General features: G+C 39.1%; 1 protein-coding gene across 2 annotated transcripts in view; it reads left to right on the top strand.

Moving 5' to 3' along the window:
- Nucleotides 1-24,948, top strand: part of LOC131440649 (SCY1-like protein 2) — a 375,664-nt gene that overhangs the window by 323,751 nt on the left and 26,965 nt on the right. The window contains exon 13 of one of the 2 annotated variants that reach the window (XM_058612120.1): nt 12,777-13,567. In XM_058612120.1, the coding sequence (XP_058468103.1) occupies nt 12,777-13,567 (791 nt within the window). Of the gene's footprint in view, nt 1-12,776; nt 13,568-24,948 lie in introns of those variants that run through there. The other variant, XM_058612119.1, reaches the window with a different exon arrangement.

Raw genomic sequence — 24,948 nt, 5'->3', positions numbered from 1 at the left:
CAAGATTGGCTCGTACCATGGCAGAAATCTCGTTATTCGTGACATCAGGTCGAATACGGGACAAATAAAGCCAAAACTTATCGGTCGATTGTTCGCACACCGGAACATGAACGACGTAATCGCCTATAAGTTTAGATCCCGATTGGCACTCGGAAGCTTTTTGTTCGATATCAAGTCCACGAGGTCTTTTAGCCGGACGACGATTGTCCAAGGATGGCCAGGGCCGATTGAATGGATTGGGTGTCCGTGGAGTCGGTTTAGATAACGCTTTTATCTCACTCTGTAAGCCGTTTATTGCCTCCGTGAGTGATACCAATGGCGACTTCTCGTCTGCAGCTTTCGTGATAGAGCGGAGATGTGAGTTCTCGAACAAACTAGCGCAAGCATCACACATCCAGAAAAGATTTTTTTGATACGATGTAAAGTACCCCAAAAGAGCACGTGGGACTTCCGAGCATGTCATGTGAAACGAGCATCCACAGTATCCACGGCAAACTACTGAATCAATACCGGTAATGACTTGACTGCATTTTGCACAATTTTTCTCCATGTTCATCCAGGGAAGCGCCTTTGATTAGGCTATACACCAAGCAGATGACTAAGTATGCGAAGAACTCGATCAAGACGATAGCTTATTGTTTAAACCACAAAGCGACAGCAGCTGTACAAATAGTACTAAGCACAGCACGAATAAACGTAAATCACTAGCCAATATGCAATTGATGGCCAAGAATAACACTTCACACAGATTCAAACAGCATATAGTCAATCACCAGTTGAAATATGAACTATATAATGATGCGGAAAACAGTTTAAATTGCAAAAATAACGGACTTTTAAAAACACAACAAACTTAATTGAACTTAATTAACATACAGAATGAAACAATGCTTTGCTCGCGTAGGTCATCCTTAAGAAAACGAAGTGGGTGCACTGTTATATGCAATCCGGCACCGGAACCCGAGAACCGATATAATCAAAGTCGGTTCGTAAGGCCACCAACTAACATGACGTACAAACTTTACTAGTTTTTATTCAAATTTTGAAGATTTTATACAATTTTGCCATCGCACTCTAAATGACGATTTAAATATTTGTTGTATTAGAAAATATGCAATAATTTTTGGTAGGACCATAAGACCTTTCATTTTAGCCTAAGATTGGGAATAAATTTTTTGAGCCCAGTTTAAAGCATTTTTACGGTTTTGTTTCGCCAGTTTAAAAGACGATGTACATAATTAAACACACTTTACTCTATAACTCCGGAACCAGAAGTTGGATCCGGATGAAATTCAGGAATTCAGTATAAGACAAGAAGACCTTTCATTTTAATCAAAGTTTGTGGAAATCGATCGAACCATCGCTGAGAAAAGTGAGTGAGATCCATTCTGGTATATATGACCACTATTTCCGGTGCTTCCGGAACCTGATACCGGAAACCAGGATAGCCGGAATCGGTTTGTTTAGTTGCCTACTGATAATGACTATCGATTCGTGTAGTTTTGATATCAGTTTAGAAAATTTTGTACGTGTTTTGTTTCGCCGGGTTATGTGACGGTGTACAATATTGAACACACTTTACCCCATAACTTCGGAACCGGACGTCGGATCCGAATGAAATTCAGGAATTCCGTATGGGACCAGGAGACCTTTCATTTGAATCTAAGTTTGTCAAAATCGATTGAGTCATTTTCGATAGAAGTAAATGATATTATTTTCACATATTTGATGCATATCACCCTGTAAATCCGGAACAGGAAGGCAGATCAAAAATTCAGGAACTTTGTATGGGACCTTTGGACGTTTCAATTGAATATAAGTTTGTGAAATTCGGTATTGCCTTATCCGTAAAAATTAGTGAAATTATTTTCACAGTTCCGGAGCATTATTTTCACATTTTTGTTGCATATCACCCAGTAATTCAGGAACCAGAAATCGGATTAAAATGAAAGTTCGTAACTTTGTACAGTTAAGTCAGGACCTTCATTTAAATAGTGAGTGATATTTGTTCACATTTTTAATGCATTATTTCTACATTTTTGGTGCATATTATCCTGTAATTCCAGGACCGGAAGTCAGATCCAAATGAAATTCAGGAACTTTGTATAGGGCCATGAAACCTTTCATTTGAATCTAAGTTTGTGAAAATCGGTTAAGCCATCTCCGAGAAAAGTGAGTGACATTATTTTCACATTTTTTTTTGCATATAACCCTGCAGTTCCGGAACCGGAAGTCGGATTCAAATGAAATTCAGGAACTTTGTATGGGGCCGTGAGGCCTTTCATTTAAATCTAGGTTTATGAAAATCGATTAAGCCATCTCCGAGAAAAGTGGCAATATTTGTCACACACACATACACACACAGACATTTGTTCAGTTCATCGAGCTGAGTCGAATGGTATATGACATTCGGCCCTCCGGGCCTCGGTTCAAAAGTCGGTTTTTGCAGTGATTCAATAGCCTATTTATATGAGAAAGGCAAAACAGGTACGCCTTCCAATTCGTATTCTAACGAAAACTGTTTATTGACACTTATATCGACATCGTCATCATCTTTTTCTAATGACAGTTATGCTTTTATAACTACCACATAATTCTTCTAATGTAAACAAACAAAAATCAGGAACGCCTTCCAGTTCGTCTTCCAACGAAAACAATTTATTAATAGGTAGATCGGCCAAGTCATCTTCTTCTAATGGCAGTTACACTAGTGTACCAGGTAGACATCTACCCACCAATATTCCTTCAATGCCATTAACTTTTTCAAATGATCATCCGAATAAATTCGACTTTTTTAAGCATTTCAAATTGAATGGCAATTTGCAAATAATATTATAATGAATTTAAAATTTAACAGTGATGTTAAATAATGATTTGAATATCTTGGATTGGAATGCTCGATTTTTAAAATCGAGTGAAGATGAATTTTATAATTTTCTCAAAGTTCACAAAATTCATAATGCCATTGAGACAGAAACAGAAAGCAATCCACATTATGAGGTTCATCGATTTGACAGGTTTACTGGAATGGGTGGTGGAGTTGCCATTTTTGTCCAACGCCAAATTAAACATCGAATTTTACCTTCTTTCAATACTAAAGTTATTGAAATCTTAGGAATCGAAATTGAAACCATTCATGGAATTTATTTCATTGCTGGAGCATATTTACCATTCCAATGCACCGGCGAACAATTAAACACTTTTTTAAGCATTTCAAATTGAATGGCAATTTGCAAATAATATTATAATGAATTTAAAATTTAACATTGATGTTAAATAATTATTTGAATATCTTGGATTGGAATGCTCGATCTTTAAAATCGAGTGAAGATAAATTTTATAATTTTCTCAAAGTTCACAAAATTCATAATGCCATTGAGACAGAAACAGAAAGCAATCCACATTATGAGGTTCATCGATTTGATAGGTTTACTGGAATGGGTGGTGGAGTTGCCATTTTTGTCCAACGCCAAATTAAACATCGAATTTTACCTTCTTTCAATACTAAAGTTATTGAAAGCTTAGGAATCGAAGTTGAAACCATTCATGGAATTTATTTCATTGCTGGAGCATATTTACCATTCCAATGCACCGAAATGACCGAAATTTTTCGTTATAGGGGACTTACATGCTAAGCATGTCCATTGAAGGCAAAATAACAGTAATGGTAAAATACTTCATAACCAACTCTCAGCTGGTTACTTCACAGTTCTTCATCCCAGTAATCCGACTTGTTTCTCTTCCGTGAAAAACCCGTCTACAATTGATCAGGTTCTAACATGTCAAAGTCACATTTGTAGTGAACCTATTACACATGCTGACTTTGACTCAGATCATCTTCCTGTAACATTCAGACTTTCCAACGGAGCAATAATTAATCTAATTACTTCTATATTCAACTCTCATAGACCCAATTGGTTGGATTACAGATCTCACATTGAAAATCATGTGGATCATGAAATTATTTTAGAAAATTCTGCGGATGTAGACACAAAGCAAAGTCCTGGCATTACATTCCTTTTGTGGAATTTGGCCTTTCTGTTTCAACAGACTTCGCAGCCGATTCTTAGTGTACAGAATCATTGCATGGCTAGTACTATGGATCCTACTGACACTAAGAATCCTTCCAGGTCGGGGCTCGAACATACGACAACTGGCTTGTAAGACCAGCGTTCTATGCATTCAACCGCCAACCCGGGACATCGACACAGCAATAGATAATTTGAATCGTTACATTGTCGAAGCTAGAAATCTTTCACTTCTCAAAGCTCAAATTAAATTAAATTCTCCAAACATCGATGAAAATTTTCAACTACTCATTCGGTTGAAGAATGTTCGTCGACGACAATATCAACGTTCTCGTTATCCTAATATGAAAAACATAGTTAAGTATTTACAAATAGAAAATCAAACATAGATTTACTCTTTCGCGAAATGAAAATTTCGCTAAAGAAGTTGAACAAATTAAACCATATTCTAAACCTTTCTGGAATCTTTCTAAGGCTCTAAAGAAACCTCTGAAATCAATTCCTACTCTCAAGGAAGGAAATCAAATACTTCTACAATACAATAATACAAGTGGCGAAAAAACTTGCTCAGCAGTTCGAGAGTGTCCACAATTTTAATTTGAACGTCCTATTGAAAACGAGGTCTCTCTGAAATATGATCATATTTCAAATCAAGTGTTATTACAAGATGACATTATTGAGACGAATTTTGATAAAATTAAGTCAATTATTAGGAAAATTAAAAACATGAAGGCTCCTGGTAATTATGGAATCTTTAATATTCTTATTAAAAATCTTCCCGATGTTGCCTGGAGACTCTTGGTTATAATTTTGCAACAAGTGTTTTTCATTAGCTTACTTCCCAAAAAGATGGAAAAACGCTAAAGTAATTCCTATCTTCAAACCTGAGCAGAAACATCAAGTTTTCGACCAATTAGCTTACTTTCTTCTATCAGTAAACTTTTTGAAAAAGTTATCTTGTTGAGAATGATGTCTCATATAAATGATAGTTCAATTTTTTTACAAAAGCAGTTTGGATTTCGTCATGAACATTCAACTACTCATCAACTTGTCAGAGTAACGAACATGATAAAAGCAAATAAATCTTCTGGGTTATCCACTGGAGTTGCTCTTCTAGACATAGAAAAAGCATTCGACAGTGTTTGGCACAAAGGTTTAATAGCAAAAATGTCTGATTTCCAATTTCCTATTTATTTGATCAAAATGATTCAAATTTATTTAACTGATCGTACTCTTCAGGTTAGCTATCAGAATTGTAAATCTGAATTGCTACCCGTACGAGCAGGTGTTCCGCAGGGTTCAAGCGTAGCTCCAATCTTGTATAATATATTCACTGATCTTCCAAATCTACCCCTTGATTGTCAGAAATCATTATTCTGTGACGACACAAGTTTGTTTGCTACAGGTAGAAATCTAAGAGTGATCTGCAGTCGCCTACAAAAAAAGCTTAAATATTTTCAGTGATTATCTGTCAGAATGGAAAATTAAACCAAACGCTGCAAAAACGCAATTAATTATCTTTCTTCATAAGCCAAGAGCTTCTTTTCTCAAACCAAACAATATACACATTCTCAAATTGAATAACTTGAAATTTACATGGTCAGATCAAGCAAAATACTTAGGTTTAACGTATGACAAAAAACTCACTTTCAATGATCCCATTGAAAGAATCCAGGCAAAGTGTAATAAATATATTAAATGTTTATATCCTCTCATAAACAGAAATTCTTCCACCAGGAAGAAAACGCTTCAAAGGATTCAGAATAAAATTCTGAAAATGATTGTGAAGCGTCCTCCCTGGTTTAGTACAAAAGAGTTACTCAGACTCACAAATATAGAACCATTAGATGTAATGTCACATAATGTTATAAGCAAATTCCGACAAAAATCTTCAATTGAATCGATTCGCTCTCTGTATTAGTTAGTAAGTTAGTATATAAGTTCCTTTTCCCCATTACACAATACAAGTAGTTTTATAATCATATATAATAGAGCTGGAAAGTCACCACTTGTGACTGAACACCTAATCTAAATCCTAATAATTTAATTTTAACTCATATTCCAATAAAAAGTTATTATTGTTCAGTTCCACTGCAACTGTCGGGCTGATCGGACGCAAGATCGTGTTTCTCCAGTGGTGCGGTGAATTCTTTTATTCCGCTTTCAAGGTCATACCGTATCCTATTGTTTGCATCAGTGCGGTCGAGTGATATTTCGAATTAATCCGTCCTCAAGGTCGATTGTGAGCTGTGTAAAGAAGCACTGTGTGGTACCGTTAGCCAGCGCCCGCTGGACGCTGCTGCTATATTGTTAACAAATACATTTTACAGTGTATAGTGAAAAAACGTGTAAGGTTCCATTGTATAGTACAAAATGTGACTGCAAAAAAGTGCTTTTTCCTCTAGGAGGGTTTTTGCACTATATTGATCAGGAATATTCACCGTTTGCCTAGAACCGAGCCTTGTCGGCCGTTCACCCTTTGAGAGCTAAAGCTAAGTATTTTTTTTCTTTTTCTTTTTTTTCCAGTTGTTCAATACCACTACATTTGTCTTCCAATATTTACCCGCACGGACACATTTCCGTGCCATGACAAAAGGCACAGAATTGTCTGACCTCCCTCCAGATGACAAAATGGAATCATCTGATAGCCAAAAATCTCGTGTTAAAAATTATCCCGATGGGCTTGTACTTCCCGCCGGACCGTATGCGGTTTACATCCGGACCAAAGCAAACGGAAACATATTGAACATCCTTAGATTATCTAAAGACCTCACCTTGCGATATTCTACAATACAAAAGATTGAGAAAGTACGCCCAGGCAAGCTTAGAGTCTTGTTAGCCAGTGCAAAACAGGCTAACAGGATCGTTCAAAGTGAGCATTTCACGCGGGAGTATCGCGTATACGTACCAGCTCGCGAAGTCGAGATAGACGGCGTGATCATCGATCCGAGTTTGACTTGCGATGACGTTCTTAAGCATGGGGCAGGCGGTTTTAAAAACCCCTTACTAAATAACGTTAAGATACTGGACTGCAAGCAATTGCGTTCAGTATCGACCGCTGAGGATGGGACTAAGTTCTATATCCCATCAGACTCGTATCGAGTGACTTTCGTTGGCTCGGCTTTGCCTAACTACGTCCTCCTGGATCGAGTTCCTTTACCTGTTCGCCTTTTTGTGCCGCGGATCATGAACTGCACCAATTGCAAACAATTGGGACATACAGCACCCCATTGTTGCAATAAATCCCGATGTATAAAGTGTGGAGGGAGTCATGCGGATAACTCCTGCAGTGGAGACAAAGGTACATCTTCGACTGTCCCTCATAGCTCATCAATCAGAAAAAGAAGAAATAAATCTTCTCAAAAGCTCCCTAGTAAGGGTTCGAAGATGTCCTCTGATGGGACTCGAAAAATTACAACAACTGGTAGTGATATCAAAAAAACAGAGAAAAAAGCTCCAGGCCATGAAAAATTAAATTCCGAGCAAGAATTTCCATCAATTCCTGGGACTTCAAAACCCCCGAAAGTCCCTAAAGATCAGTCAGAAAATTTACCAAATACTGGGTTTGTTAAAATCTCTGATATTGTGGACTGGATCATGTCTACTTTCAATATTTCTGAACCTCTTATAGCCTAATAATGGCTTTTATTCCTACAGTTAAGACGTTTTTGAAGTAGTTGACTGCAAAATGGCCCCTTCTTTCAGCGATTGTATCCTTCGATGGCTAAGTCACCCAAAGAGGTCACGGATACAATCACTGTTATACAGTGGAATTGTTGAAGTATCATCCCGAAAATAGATCCTTCAAATTTTTACTAAATAATCTGAAATGTGACGCATTAGCATTGTGCGAAACTTGGCTAACTTCTGAAATACCCTTAAACTTTCACGATTTCAACATTATTCGTCCGGATCGAGATAATCCCTATGGAGGAGTACTTTTGGGGATCAAAAAGTGCTATTCTTTCTATCGCATTAACCTCCCCTGGATACCAGGTATTGAAGTTGTCGCATGTCATGTTAAAATCAAAGGCAAATCGGTTGGGTATCAGCGGCTCAGTAATATCATTGAGCTCCTTCCTGCACCGACGTTAGTTTTAGAAGACTTTAACTCACACGGTACGGGATGGGGCTGTCTTCTCGATAATAACAGGTCAACTATGATCCATGATATTTGCGATAACTTCAATATCACAATATTGAAAACGGGAGAAATGACACGAATTCCTGCACCACCAGCAAGAACAAGTGCGCTGGATTTATCCCTTTGCTCGACATCGCTACGGTTGGACTGCACGTGGAAGGTGATCCCTGATCCCCACGGTAGCGATTATCTACCTATCGTTATTTAAATCGCCTACGGATTAAGACCATCGGAGACAATCAATGTTTCGTATGACCTCACACGAAATATTGATTGGGAATGCTACGCAAATTCGATATCTGAGAAACTAGAAACAACAAAAGAACTTCCTCCGGAGGAAGAGTACACGTTTTTGGCTGGCTTGATTCTCGACTCCGCGATTTAAGCTCAGACGAAACGTGTACCCGGCGCGAACACAAACATACGTACTCCGAACCCATGGTGGAAAAGAGGGCTTCATCATTTATCGAGTTTAGAAAAAAGGAACACCTGATAATTATAGAAACTATGCGGCATTAGACGCCAAAATGAAAAACTTGATTAAAGCGAAGAAAAGCGGTTATTGGCGTCGATTCGTAGACGGATTATCGAGAGAAACATCAATGAGCACTCTTTGGAACACAGCCCGACGAATGCGTAACCATAACACCAGGAACGAAAATGAGGAATATTCTAATCGCAGGATATTCGATTTCGCTAAAAAAGTATGTCCTGACTCTGTTCCGGAACAGACGATCATGCGCGTCGCCTCATTAAACAGAAACGAAACACCTTTTTCGATGGTAGAATTCTCACTTGCGCTCTTGTCGTATAACAATAAATCTCCGGGGCTAGACAAAATTAAATTCAACTTGTTGAAAAATTTGCCTGACTCTGCCAAAAGGCGCTTATTGAATTTATTGCATAAGCTTCTTGATAATACTGTCCCTCATGACTGGAGACAAGTTAAAGTTATCGCCATTCAAAAACCAGGGAAACCAGCCTCAGATCACAATTCGTATCGGCCAATTGCTATGCTTTCCTGTATCCGGAAATTGTTCGAAAAAATGATTCTGTTTCGTCTAGATAATTGGGTCGAGACTAATGGCTTACTTTCAGATACACAATTTGGCTTCCGCAGAGGCAAAGGAACGAACGACTGTCTTGCGTTGCTCTCAATTGAAATTCAAATGGCATTTGCTCGTAAAGAACAAATGGCGTCAGTTTATCTAGACATCAAGGGTGCTTTTGACTCAGTTTCCATAAATATCCTATCCGAGAAGTTGCATCAGCATGGTCTTTCACCCATTTTTAATAACTTTTTGTATAATCTATTGTCCGAGAAATACATGTATTTCGCGCATGGTGATTTGTCGACAATACGATTCAGTTACATGGGTCTTCCCAAGGGCTCATGCTTAAGCCCCCTTTTATACAACTTTTACGTAAACAACATTGATGAATGTATCAACACATCTTGCACGCTAAGACAACTTGCCGACGACAGCGTTGTGTCTATTATAGGACCCAAAGCTGGCGATCTCCAAGGACCACTGCAAGATACCGTCGAAAATTTGTCAACATGGGCTGTTCAAATGGGTATTGAGTTTTCCACGGAGAAAACTGAGCCGGTTGTATTTTCAAGGAAGCGAGAACCAGCACAACTACAGCTTCAACTAGGGGGTGAAACTATAGCTCAGGTCTTCACATTTAAATATCTCGGGGTGTGGTTCGACTCCAAAGGCACCTGGGGATGTCACATTAGGTATCTGAAACAAAAATGCCAGCAGAGAATCAATTTTCTTCGCACAATAACCGGAACTTGGTGGGGTGCCCACCCAGGAGACCTGATAAGGCTGTATCAAACAACGATATTGTCCGTAATGGAATATGGATGCTTCTGCTTTCGATCCGCCGCGAACACCCATTTCATTAAACTGGAAAGAATTCAGTATCGTTGTTTGCCTATTGCTCGCGGGCGTCTTACCGTTGAAAAATCGATTCTGGGATCTCTCATATCGATTGCTAATTCGATGCGATATCTTGAATCCGATGGTGATTGAAAACTTCGAAAGGCTTGTCGAGCTCAATTTTCGGACATCAATAGGTCCACAGACTTCGGCATCTTCAATCAAAACATCACCGCTTCTTACAAACTCAGTGATCCGGCTTCAGTTTACATCACAGAATTAGCTGCTATTCAGTACACCCTCGAGATCATTGAAACCTTGCCCAAAGACCATTACTTCATTGTCACGGACAGTCTAAGCTCAATAGAAGCTCTCCGGGCAATGAAGCCAGGAAAGTATCCCCCATATTTCCTGGGGAAAATACGGGAACATTTGAGAACTTTATCTGAACGGTCTTATCCAATATCGTTAGTCTGGGTCCCTTCGCATTGTTCCATTCCGGGAAATGAAGGCAGACTCATTAGCTAAGGTTGGCGCATTAGAAGGTGATATTTATGAAAGACCAATCTGCTTCAATGAATTTTTCAGTATCTCTCGTCAGAAAACTCTCGAAAGTTGGCAAACTTCATGGAGCAATGGCGAACTGGGACGATGGCTACATTCCATTATCCCTAGGGTATCGACGATACCTTGGTTCAGGGGGATGAACGTGAGTCGCGATTTCATTCGTGTTATGTCGCGGCTCATGTCAAATCACTACACTTTCAACGCACATCTCCGGCGTGTTGGGCTTGCGGAGAGCGGTCCCTGCACCTGTGGCTACGGCTATCAGGACATCGAGCATGTCGTGTGGTCGTGCGTAGAGTATCGCGACGCCAGGTCAAAGATACTGGAATCCCTTAGGGCCCGAGGTAGACCGCCTGAGGTTCCAGTTCGGGATTTGTTGGCGAGTCGGGATAGTTCATATATGCTTCTCATATACCAGTACCTTAAACACATTGATATACAAGTGTAATGTGCTATTCCTCGCTCAGAAAGTATAAACTCCACCTACAGGTTCGACACCAACATCCGCCTGATTCTCACGATCCCCGTCCCTGTCCACCATCTTCATTGGAACTAACAAGATCTTGTTTTATCACTAACCTTTTCGTTCCCCTTCTCTGTCTCTTCACCATCTCGATGGCAACTAATTAAATCTTTGTCGTTTCAGACATTTTGTTCCCACATCCCCTTTTTACCACGTTTTCCTCAATATTTACTTCTCTTTCATTCTCTTCGGCAATATCATCATCACCGCCCACGGAAGACCGCTCCAGTCGATTACCACCATGCGGGTCACCCGCCGGGGCTTCGTAGCCTGGGGGTGTTTCCCGCGGACCCACACGGACCGAAGGATGCGGCCAACATGGATAGTCACCAACGCCATATGGAAGACCCTCATGCAATATTCAATTCACCGGCCTCTGCCGAGCTGAAAGCTGAATTCTCGAGAATCCGCTACCCCGATACTCAGAAATCAGAACAAATTGGCTCAAATTGCACGTTCCCCGATACTACATTACATAATGATACTATTCTAGTTTTAAGTTTGTTGTAATTAAGATTAGTAAATATACTTGGCATCTTAGAGCTTAAGCAGTGTGCCTTAAAATTATATTATAATATTGAATAAAAAAAAATAAAAAAGTTAAAAAAAAAAAAAGATTTACACTAAACTGATGATTTTACCTTCGATTTGCAAAGAAGCAATCTCAATAGTTCTTTAGATAACATTTAGAGCCATTAGAATGGTGGATTTTGTATAATGTTAACCATTGTTGTTCACTTTTCGTTTTCTTTCTCCGATGCAAACGACCACCAGCCACGCCGACCACGCAATCGCTCTTGTTTGAAATGAAACTGACTATGCGAAGTTTTGGTTAAGGTTTTTAAGTAATTTTGTTTGCAACTTTTTCACAAATAGGCGGTCCCAATGGTGACAAAAATAGTAAAAAATAGAATTTAGATGTCGATTATGTCGTTTCGGATTTGCATATTTCAGTGGAAGAAACTATCATAATGCTGTACGGGATTAATTTCTGGCATTCAGAAGGACCAAATTACACTGTTTTGATGTAGTTCCACCGTAGGGTGTATTTCCACTGTTTTGGCGTAGATGGCAGTCTGCACACCGGATGTGTATCTGTTGATGGATTTTTATAGACTGAAGCTAGCAAACGTGCAACAGGGTGTATTTATAGATTCGGTTGAGTTTAATGTTTCGTGTTTGGACTTGTTTTTTCACTATTTAAACAATGTTTTCGTAATAAACATGGTATTTACAACAATCTTGCATCTTTCTCTATTCGTTTCGTGAGAGAATGAGAGAAAATACTCAATCGGGAAAAAGTTATTAGGAAATCAAATCTGGAGTAATTTCGTTACACTTTCGTGTTGTGAAATTTTTAAAATGCTCCCATGTGACCATAGTAGAGAAATACGTAGTCCAATATCAAAATCAATGAAATTGCCAGTTTTCTAACGGAAAATACACGGTTAATATTTAAATGTTGAAAACGATTTCAAATAACATTGATGCAATCGAGCTTTACTATTGTAGTATTATTTTGTTATTAGAGGGAAGGGCGTTTCGTAACAGTGCACTGCTTTTCATACTATCGTACATGTTTAATATTTTTCTAAATAAGACTAATGAAAACTTCTTTTTTTTAGGATTCCAAGCAAAACGAATGTTGAGTATCGAATCGCGTAATTTCATAACGCATATGAATGTAGCAGTCAAAGCATCGGTAATATCTTCAAACGTAATAGGATACTCCGATCCATACATTATAGAGATTATGAAACCTACTTATATCAAATTAGTTACTCAATTCACAGTTCTTGGATCGGTCACGCAAAAAAAAACTTTTAACGATGAGTTATTAGAATTAATATACTGTAGTTTCACAACTGCAGCGGATGTTGCGGGCGAAAATGATAGTTTCGTTGAATATCCTGTTTATATTACGAGTGTTGAAAGTGTGAAAGAAATATTAAGCCGACGCTATACCTTTAAATATATTGCAACGGATGCAACAAGATTTGTAAACACTATTGATGTTTTTAATGTTGCTTATCAAATAGTTCAAAATGTTCTTTGCGACAAAAATATAAAATTTGAATCAATTGATCTTCATCATTTTATGAATGGAGTTAATTTGAAGAATTACGAAAACTGCATTCTTTACACTAGTGAATATCTGAGAACGAATGGAAGAAGAAAAAGTATTATGTGGATCCCACACATCGTGCATTTGATTTGTAATAATTATATAAGTAACAGAATAAACACGCAACATCTAATGGTTTATGTGGACTACCCGACAAAATTTCGATGTCATATTCTAGGAAGTATGGCTATTGACGGCAATGTGTATGTAAATGCAATAAACGATTATTATTTGTCCCATTTCTTGGAAGCTCGTGTGGTTAAAAATCATAATCTGGCATACAGTCATGTGGTAAGTAGCGTAATTCGACCCATGCAATATCATAAATACATAGATTAGATTCCTAAAACATGCACAGTTTGCGTCAGAAAGTTTTGAGACCTTCACTAATACTACCTTACCGCTCAAGTCAATTTACAAAATTTTGCTCCAGGTGTCAAGTATTGTTTACAAACAGATTTGTATATTTGAATTTGTCTTTATTTAGAAAGATTTTTTTAAATGTACGACAATGATAACATAATTAAATTACTTCACGTCCAGAAGTCAGTTCCAGGTATCATGGCTCTTGTAAAACTGTATTTCATGTCAAGGCGTCAGTTGGACTCCTAACAGCACCAAGAAAACCTGGAAGTGGTCGGAAGCGATCTGTAAGAACGCCATTGAGTTTACTACCTCCAAGATACTTGGATTCATTTTCCGCGTTACTAAAGAATACGATTATGTATTTTGCTTGAAAGCATTATATTGTGCCTTAATTCGCTCTACGCTCGAATCCACCTCGGTTATCTGGTCACCGTACTACCAAAACGATATAAAACGCATTGAAATTTTTTCGATATGCTCTGCGTCGGCTTCCTTGAAGAAACCCTTAGAAACTTCCAAGTTACCATGCCAGATGCAAACTGATTGATCTCGATTTGTTATCCGTCGCGATATCAGAAAGGCTAATTTTGTGGCAGATCTCCTTCAATCAAGAATAGACTACTTTGAGCTCTTACAGCTTTTACAAAAAAATATCCATCGTAATCTTCGAAACTATTCTTTTCTTAGGATCCCCTATGCTAGAACTAATTATGGCTATAAAGAGCCTTTTGACAGCATGTGCCAAACATCCAACCACTGTTCCAATTCATTCGGTTTCAATCTATCATGAAACGTTGTCTAGAAATTGTCCCTAGTATTACTATCTAATTAGTTTTAGTTTTAGTTAGTTTAGAAATACTATGATTAAATGCAATTTATCATTTGGATGATTGCAATCTGTTGATGCAAAAGAAGAGGAGGTTTTATGCCTGTTTGAAAGCAAGTTTGACAGAAACTAACTCTACCGGGCTTTTCCCTGCTCCAAATAAACAAATAAATGCCAGGGTTGATACAATCCATTAAGATGAAAGTAACTCATATCCAGGGCCGGTGAAACATGTTAATCCCAGGTGGGTAATTTTTCGTACCGAGGGGAACCACCCACCATTTCGAAGTATTATTGTATAAGTAAAAATTATATTTATAAAAGGAAAGGTCGATTTTTGATTAAAATCTTGTTTCGGTGTAACTTTGCATGAGACGCGAAAATTTGAAATCTAAAACATTTTTGGTATTTTGTCTTGAAACAAAATTGCGCATTTAAAGATCGAATAAGACCTAAAACTACTGTGGGGTTGTTCGAGCTGTTGACGTAGACTACATAACTAGTTTCAAAATCACTGATGGAAGGTGCTGAACTCGTTCATCCAGTACTTCATAATCGAAGAGTAATGCCTTGGTGTTACATTTCTATTGGCGTTCTCGCAAGATTATTCTCGCTTCGTCAGACACTCGAACTAACCAGATCTTTTGCCAGATTTTCCCAGATTTTGTCAGATTTATGGGTTTGGGCCTCTATACGATAGGTGGTGAGACCTTTTTTTTGTTTTGCTCGATGAAAATGAAGCCCGGTCAAAATTTCCTTGTATATAGTAGATCCAGACAAATCCAGATAAATTTTTGAATCAGAGACAGACTTTTGAAAAAATAAACTGGCAACTCTGGCCATCAGGGTTTTTCAATGCAAAACGCCATGAGAATCCTTTCAGATCGGGACTCGAACATACAACATCTGGCTTATAAGACCAGCGCCCTATGCATTGAACCGCCAACCAATGCTCGAAACCATCGATAATTTCCTCGAATACGAAGAAACAGCTGATTTTCGATAAAAATGTGTCTCGTGCGTATCGAGTGGCGCACGAAACGAATCCATAAACAGTCCAGCCCAGCCGCTGATGTACATAACACATTGTTCAAAAAGTCCCGGGACTGACCCAAAGATGACATTTGTGATGTCAAACAAACCTTACTTGTCAAAAGTAACCACCTTCAGATGACATGTGTAAAATTTTTTCGTCAATCGTTCCACAAACACAAAGCCTACCAATATATAAGTTACTTTTACGTTAGTTACGTTATTTTTTAATTCACGAAAACATGGAAATAACGTAGTCCTTGTATTGATAAAATATTTCTCCTTAAAGAGAAAGTCCAGCATTCAGCAATGAGTTGAGAAGTGTTACTCGGATCCATTGAAAACAAAGATTTCTGTCATCCGGAAAAAATTAGGCAAATTTTGATAATCGTAATGAACGCAAAACCAAAGCTCGTGAGATTAGGTGTTTTGAGATGGTTAGCACATCAACAGAATATGCTTTTTCGATCTTACGCGAAAATCTGGGCATAAAAATGGTCTTTTCCAAATGTGTGCCATGTTCACTTACAATGGAACAAAAGCAACAACGCATCAACGATCCAGAGCGCTGTTCGGCACTATTTTGTCGCAATAGAAAAGATTTCTTGCGTTGGTATGAAACAATGAACGAAACATGGATCTAACATTTTTCGGCGGGATCATATCCGCATTCAGGTGGAGAAAGTCATCCGAAAATGCAACAGGTAGCTAAGACAATCATGGCGTCAGTTCTGCGATGCTCGAGTATAATTAACATCGACTATTTTAAAAAGGAAAGTGCCATCAAAAGTGATTATGATGATGAATTACTGATGCATTTGAAAAGCAAAATCGAACAAACAGCCTCATATGAAAAAGAAAAAAAATTAACCAAGACAATTCACCGTGTCACAAGTCAATAAAAACAATGGCCAAATTGAACGAATCGGGCACCGATCTGTTTCCTCATTCACCATATTCTCAATAACCGAACCTTCAGCAACTACTTGTCCTTTTATGATCTGAAAAAGATACTCCCGAGAAAAATTATTGGCTCGAATGAGAGAGTCATCGTTGCAACTGAATCCTATTTTGAGACCATGCACAATTCATCCAATAAATAAGGTATCTAAAAGTTAGAAAAAACTAGAAAGGTAATTATGTTGATTAATAAAAAAAACTTTGCACATGAATTACGGTTTTCCTAGTTAGTTCCTGGACTTTTAATAATAATTCGGTAATATCTAACCGCACAGGGTGCAAGTCGATTCGATACTGAATCTTGATTAGTGTGAGTGATTTTCTTAAATGCGAGCGCGCTCATTGAAGAGCAGAAACCGTGAACTTGTGTATACGAATCTGTCGTATATGTTAGTGGAAACAATGACAACGGTTTGGAAAATAGTGAAAATTAGACATGGTTTGTTATTAATTGAAGTTTTTATATCTATATAATATCAATATCAATGCATTTCCAAGCAGTATGTATAATGATATCGAAAATCAGTTAAAAATGGTTGAGTGCGGTTTCATTTGCATTGATGAGACGCTTAAGCTTGACTCCTCTACTAGACGGTGAATGTTTATTTACTAAATGACTTCTGCTTGCTCAAATGAACCTTGTCACGTCTCACTTTACTTTTGTATATCTTCAAATCCAGACTCTACATTGAGTACTAGCATTCTATAATTTTGATTTCATTTATTATTTCGAGCTACAATAAAAATATTCTTATTTGTATAAACAATACAAATTTTACCCTTGATTTTCGCTTGAAACTGCAGGTGGGTAATTACCCACCTTTGGAATTTTCGGGTGGGTAGTACTACCCACCGTACCCACCTCTTTCACCGGCCCTGCTCATATCCCGTTCGGAGCATGCGAAAAATGCAAAGCAGGCTAATGTATCAGAAGCAACGGAAAGAAGAGTTATGAAATTAAACTTAAAAGAAAAATCTAGAGCTCGGGTTAAAATACATGTAATTACAGACAGAATTGAAGCAGCTAGAGTGGAGCAAAGCAAGAAACTGTTTAGTAATCTGAAGAAGAGGTCTACTGTCATTCTCTTTATAGATAAGAAGCTGTCCAACAGTCGCACCAACCGGCATATAATTTAGAAAAAAGCATTCACGTTTCGGACCTAGCATCCAGCAGGGGTGGGTGATAAACGACTGGACAATGCGTAATTCAGGCCCCAGAGTGGCTCTTAACCTCTTGTCCAGTAACTCCTATCCCTACCCCCTCTGACTCTTAAAAACGTGCTTAATCCACCTAGTAGTGAGATTATCCCTTTTTTCAATCCGCTTTTTTGCATGATTGTTCTTCGGTGTTTTAGTTCTCATGACATTATTTTAATGACCGTCATTTTAGGCGGCAATTTGTGATTTTAATGACTCATTACCCTGTAATGTCAAAGCTGCAAACCGGCTCGAATTTAAATCCAACCGTGTGACAATCGATTGAATATTCCATGAGATGTCGAAATAAGTTCCAGTTTAGAGTTTACGGTTATTTACGGTGCTTCCAGAGCCGGTTTTCAAGAACCAGCATAACCATAAAAAATGCGTATGGCCAATAAATATATATGACGAAATTCCAATAATTTTAAGTAAAAATTTTAACCCTCAGGGTACGGACTATAAAAAAGTTACGTTCAGTACGGACTGGGTTAGCCTAACCCGGCGACTTTGATTGGGTGTATATCAGGCTGTACTTTGTCAATTTGAATAATTTTTTTTTATTTTGTGTAAAATTGTCTCAAAAATATAATAGAGTTGTCAGATTAATCATTTAACTGATTGAAAAAAAATTATAATGAAAAATGTGAACGACTTCTCTTCGTATGGCGCTTTTTTCAAATTTCGCTCGGGTTACGGTAACCCAGTCCGTACCCTGAGGGTTAAGCTTGTTGGAATTGTCATTTTCTATATTGGCTTGAATTTTGAAAACTCATCACCCTGTAATTCCAGAATCTATTTATTTATTTATTTGGAGCAGGAAGAAGCCCAATGGAGCTGAAATATTATTATCTCACTCCAGCAGGCATACAATCTCCTCGTCGTTTATATCAACAGATTACAACAATCCAACAGATACATGTATGTACTTAATACTATCAATTGAAATTAACCCTAGCTAACTAACTCTATAGTAATTATATGACACTAAACCCATCGGGTAAACGATGGTGATTTTGCATTAAAACTAGAGAAAAAAGAAATATGCTTTAAAATATGAGGTAGAAGGAGGGAGTGGTGAATGAGGGTTGGCGAACGAAACGGAGTTAGGTTCGGCATGTAGATCTAATTAGTGGTCGAAAAAGATGGTGGAAGACGGATAAAAAAGAGGGTAGTCAAACGTGGTTAGAACCGACATATAGATCTACTTAGTGTTCGAAAAGATAGGAGAAGAACGATGAAGAGCGGAGAAGAGGAGATACAATAGGATTAGTTACAACGAGCGAATTTATTAGCTTTCAATGATGGAGAGACGAAGGGATGGTTGAGCGGAAAGAATTAACATTAGTATTATAACTGCAAAAATAAAGAATCATGGAATGATCGTTGTATCGCATTACGAGAGAGATGAAAATCAAATTCCTGTGAGCAGCTATTGAATAAACGGCACATACTGGAAAAGGGTTCATTATATTCGTAAATGGTTCCAGCATGGGGAATTCGTATAAATGGATGAGAACGAAGACTTAGACGATGAATGCCAAAATTGATCAATTGTAGGAGATCAAGACTGTCAACACGTGATTGAATTAGATCAGCAATAAAGACAGCCTTGCAAACGTTCCTAGGTACAGACTTTGTAACTAGGAAGGTTGAATGGGTCCCTCCATGGTAGATTGCGGAGTGCAAATCTAACGAGTTTGCGTTGAACACTTTCGACGAGATCAATGACGATTTGATAATTTGATAAAGAATCTTCAGGTAGTGTATATTGGTAAAGTTCTTAGTGATCCGAAATATGAAACCTAAGAGTTAAGAAGCTTTCGAAATTACATAATCGACATGATTCTTGAAATCCAATTTGTGATCGACAATAACACCTAAGTCCTTAACCGAGGATTCACGTTTGAGGACATTTTGCAAGAGATGATAGTCATATATAAATATTGAGCGTTTTCGGGAAAAAGATATAATGGAACATTTGGAAGCGTTTAGTACCATCCTGTTATTGTGGCACCATTTGGCGAATGTGTCAAGCTGAGTTTGCAGAAAACGTGCATCTTCTAGTTCCTTTATAGGATGATGTAGTTTGAAGTCATCAGCAAATGATAGTTTGAAGCATTTCACGGAGAAGTTGAGATCATTGAGGTAGAGTAAAAATATAAACGGTCCTTAGTGGCTTCCTTGAGGTACTCCAGAACTAACAGTAAAATGAACTGTTGTGAAGTTTCCTATTTTTACCGACATCTCGCGACCAGTAAGATATGAACGCATCCAATCCAGTAAAGCGCCATTAAAGCCCAGTCTGTCGAGTTTAGCAATTGTTATTTGATGATTTATTTTATCGAATGCCGCTGAAAAATCTGTGTAGATACCATCAACCTGTAGATGCGATGGTAGAGATCGGATGATAAAAGATGTGTAAGCTACAAAGTTTGTAGATGTTGACCTCTTAGGAATGAAATCGTGTTGAGTTTCAGATATTTTTTTTTTTTATTTAATAACATATTTTAAGGCACATTGCGTTAAGCTATAAGATGCCGAGGGCATATGTTTAAACTACTTAAACTAGATTTTTTTTTTATTTTCATATCATATGAGCTTTGGGAGATCTAGTCTTCAACGGGTGGTCGGCAGTGGCTGGCTGGATCTTGTACGCTGGAGTAAACTGGCACGACGTTGGTACGCATCACTGTTGGTCGCATCTTTTCGTTCGTGTGGGTCCGCGGAAAACACCCCCGACTACGGGGAGCCGGCTGATGGCCCGCATAATCATCGACTTGAGCGGCTCTCCGTGGTGGTGAATTTTGTGGAAGAGAAGGAAAGAAACAGAGAGAAGTTTATGTTGTTGAAAAAGGTGGTAAGGGAGCGAAACTACTTAGGTCAGCGATAAGATCTAATTAGTTGACATCGAGATGGTGAATAGACAGGGACGGGGGAGCAAAAAATTAGTGACAGCAGAAAGATCTTGTTAGTTTTTCGATGAAGATGGTGGACAGACGACATTTGGGGAGGTTCGAGCGGATGTTAAGTACGAGGTTGAAGGAGGATGTTGTGGAACCCTTCAGCAGATCAGACTTGTAAGTTAATGTTCTTTATGAACTGATATAAGAGCAGCATATAGGGAAGGTCTCGATGGGCCAACACGTCTCGTACTGGGACCATGGGTGATATACCTCGGGCCCGAAGGGAGTCAATTAGCTGTGATCTGGCGCCACAATACTCGGTACATACCCAGACAACATGTTCAATGTCGTGATAACCCTTACCGCAAGTGCAGAGACCGCTCTCCACGAGGCCGATACGCCGGAGGTGTGCATTCAAGATGTGGTGATTAGACATGAGCCGGGACATCACACGAATGAAATCCCGACCCACATTCATCCCTCTGAACCAAGGTTTCGTCGATACCTTTGGGATAATGGAGTGTAACCATCGTCCCAGTTCCCCATTACTCCATGAAGTTTGCCAACTTTCGAGCGTCCTTTGACGAGATACAGTGAAAAATTCGTTGAAGCAAATTGGTCTTTCATAAATTTCACCTTCTAATGCGCCCACTTTAGCCAATGAGTCTGCCTTTTCATTTCCCGGAATGGAACAATGTGATGGGACCCAGACTAAGGATATTAAATAAGACCGACCAGATAAAGTTCTCAAGTGTTCCCGTATTTTCCCCAGGAAATATGGGGGATACTTTCCTGGCTTCATTGCCCGGAGAGCTTCTATTGAGCTTAGACTGTCCGTGACAATGAAGTAATGGTCTTTGGGCAAGGATTCAATGATCTCGAGGGTGTACTGAATAGCAGCTAATTCTGCGACGTAAACTGAAGCCGGATCACTGAGTTTGTAAGAAGCGGTGATGTTTTGATTGAAGATGCCGAAGCCTGTGGACCTGTTGATGTTTGATCCGTCAGTGTAAAACATCTTTTCACAGTTGACTGTTCTAAATTTATTATAAAAAATATTAGGGACCACTTGAGGGCGTACGTGATCCGGAATTCCACGAATCTCTTCTCTCATGGAAGTGTCGAAAAACACAGTAGAATCAGAAGTATCCAAGAAATGAGCACGGTTGGGAACAAACGAAGAAGGGTTAATATTCTGAGCCATGTAATCAAAATACAAGGACATAAAACGGGTCTGAGAATTGAGCTCGACAAGCCTTTCGAAGTTTTCAATCACCATCGGATTCAAAATATCGCATCGGATTAGCAATCGATATGAGAGATCCCAAAATCGATTTTTCAACGGTAAGACGCCCGCAAGCACTTCGAGACTCATCGTATGAGTCGACTGCATGCAACCTAAGGAAATACTCAAGCAACGATACTGTATTCTTTCCAGCTTAATGAAATGCGTATTCGCGGCGGAGCGAAAGCAGAAACACCCATATTCCATTACGGACAATATCGTTGTTTGGTACAGCCTTATTAGGTCTCCTGGGTGGGCACCCCACCAAGTACCGGTTATTGTACGGAGAAAGTTGATTCTCTGCTGGCATTTCTGTTTCAGATACCTAACATGACATCCCCAGGTGCCTTTGGAGTCGAACCAGACCCCGAGATATTTAAATGTGAAGACCTGAGCTATGTTTTCACCCCCTAGTTGAAGCTGTAGTTGTGCTGGTTCTCGCTTCCTTGAAAATACAACCAGCTCAGTTTTCTCCGTAGAGAACTCGATACCCATCTGAAGAGCCCATGTTGACAAGTTATCGAGGGTATCTTGTAATGGTCCTTGAAGATCGGCTGCTTTGGGTCCTATAATAGACTCAACGCTGTCGTCAGCAAGTTGTCGCAGCGTGCAAGATGTATTGATACATTCATCAATGTTGTTTACGTAAAAATTGTATAAAAGGGGGCTTAAGCATGAGCCCTGAGGAAGACCCATGTAACTGAATCGTATTGTCGACAAATCACCATGCGCGAAATACATGTATTTCTCGGACAATAGATTATACAAAAAGTTATTCAAAATTGGTGAAAGACCATGCTGATGCAACTTCTCAGATAGGATGTTTATTGAAACTGAGTCAAAAGCCCCCTTGATGTCTAAGAAAACTGATGCCATTTGTTCTTTACGAGCAAATGTCATTTGAATTTCTGTTGAGAGCAACGCAAGACAATCGTTCGTTCCTTTGCCCCTGCGGAAACCAAATTGTGTATCTGAAAGTAAGCCATTATTCTCGACCCAATTGTCTAGACGAAACAGAATCATTTTTTCGAACAATTTCCGGATACAAGAAAGCATGGCAATCGGCCGATACGAATTGTGATCGGAGGCTGGTTTTCCTGGTTTTTGAATGGCGATAACTCTTACTTGTCTCCAGTCATGTGGGACAATATTATCCTCAAGAAGCCTGTTGAATAAATTCAATAAGCGTCTTTTAGCAGAGTCAGGCAAATTTTTCAACAAGTTGAATTTAATTTTGTCTAACCCCGGAGCTTTATTGTTACACGACAAGAGCGCAAGTGAGAACTCTACCATCGAAAAAGGTGTTTCGTTTCTGTTTGATGAGGCGACGCGCATGATCGTCTGTTCCGGAACAGAGTCAGGACATACTTTTTTAGCGAAATCGAATATCCAGCGGTTAGAATATTCCTCGCTTTCGTTCATGGTGTTTTTGTTGCGCATTCGTCGGGCTGTGTTCCAAAGAGTGCTCATCGATGTTTCTTTTGTTAATCCGTCAACAAACCGTCGCCAGTAACCGAGTTTTTTTGCTTTAACTAAGTTCTTCATTTGCTTTTCTAGCGCCGCGTAATTGCAATAATTATCAGGTGTTCCATATTTTCTGAACTTTTTGAATGCTAAAGATCTTTCCGCGTTCAATGATGAGCACTCTTTGTCCCACCACGGATTGGGAGAACGGATGTTAGTTTTCGCGCCGGGTACACGTTTCGTCTGAGCTTGAATCGCGGAGTCGAGAATCAAGCCAGCCAAAAACGTGTACTCTTCCTCCGGAGGAAGTTCTTGTGTTGTTTTGAGTTTCTCAGACATCGAATTAGCGTATTCTTTCCAATCAATATTTCGTGTGAGGTCATACGAAACATTGATTGTCTCCGATGGTCGTAATCCGCAGGTGATTGAAATTACGATAGGTAGATGATCGCTACCGTGGGGATCAGGGATCACCTTCCACTTGCAATCCAGCCGTAGTGATGTCGAGCAAAGGGATAAATCCAGCGCACTTGGTCTTGCTGGTGGTGCAGGAATCCGTGTCATTTCTCCCGTATTAAGAATTGCCATATTGAAGTTATCGCAAAGATCATAGATCACGGTTGATCTATTGTCATCATGAAGACAACCCCAACCCGTACCATGTGAGTTGAAGTCACCTAAAACTAACGTTGGTGCGGGAAGGAGCTCAATTATATCGCTTAGCCGCCGATGCCCAATCGAGGCCCTTGGAGGAATGTAGATGGAAGCAATGCAAAGGTCTTTGCCTTTAATTCTGACCTGACATGCGACAACTTCAATACCTGGTATCGATGGGAGGTTAATTCGGAAGAAGGAATAGCACTTTTTGATCCCCAAAAGTACTCCTCCGTAGGGATCATCTCGATCCAGGCGAATTATGTTAAAATCGTGGAAGTTGAGGGTTACATTTGAGGTCAGCCAGGTTTCACACAAAGCAAATGCGTCGCATTTTAAACTATTTAAAAGAACTTTGAAGGAATCAATTTTCGGGAGGATACTTCTGCTGTTCCACTGTAGTACAGTGATTGCATCCTTAACCTCGTTCGATGTATTAGCCATCAAAGGATACAATCTCTGAAAGGAGGGGCCATTTAGCAGTCAACTGCTTCAAAAATGCTTTAATTGTTGGCATAAATGTCATCAACAGACTCTTGAGAGGATCAGTGACGTTGAAGGTTCTAAGAATCCAGTCCACAATGTTAGAGAATTTCAGTATTCCAGCACTTGATTGATTCTCAGTTTGTATTTTAGGGGTACTCGGGGTTTTTGGTGTACCGGGAAGTGCAGGAAACTCTTGGTCTGATGCTAAGTTCGCTAGACCAGGAGCCTTTTGCTTCGGTTTTTGGGAAGCACTTCGAGTATTTGTAATTTTTTTGGTCCCCGCAATGGATATCCTTGGGCCTTTACAAGGCAGTTTAGGAGATGAGATCGTCCTTCTTTTCCTAGAACCGCTAGGCATAGTAAAGGATGATCCCTCTTGAGGGTCATCGGAATCATTCTCGTCGGTAGGCAAACAATCAAAGAGATTCATCGATTCGACAGGTGGCATGGTGTTCTTCAGCATCTCTGCGAAAGTTCGTTTGGAACGTTCTTTAAG

The sequence above is a fragment of the Malaya genurostris genome, chromosome 1 (genome assembly GCF_030247185.1).
Source record: "Malaya genurostris strain Urasoe2022 chromosome 1, Malgen_1.1, whole genome shotgun sequence".
Lineage (NCBI taxonomy): Eukaryota > Metazoa > Arthropoda > Insecta > Diptera > Culicidae > Malaya > Malaya genurostris.
This window is presented reverse-complemented; position numbering and strand designations above follow the sequence as displayed.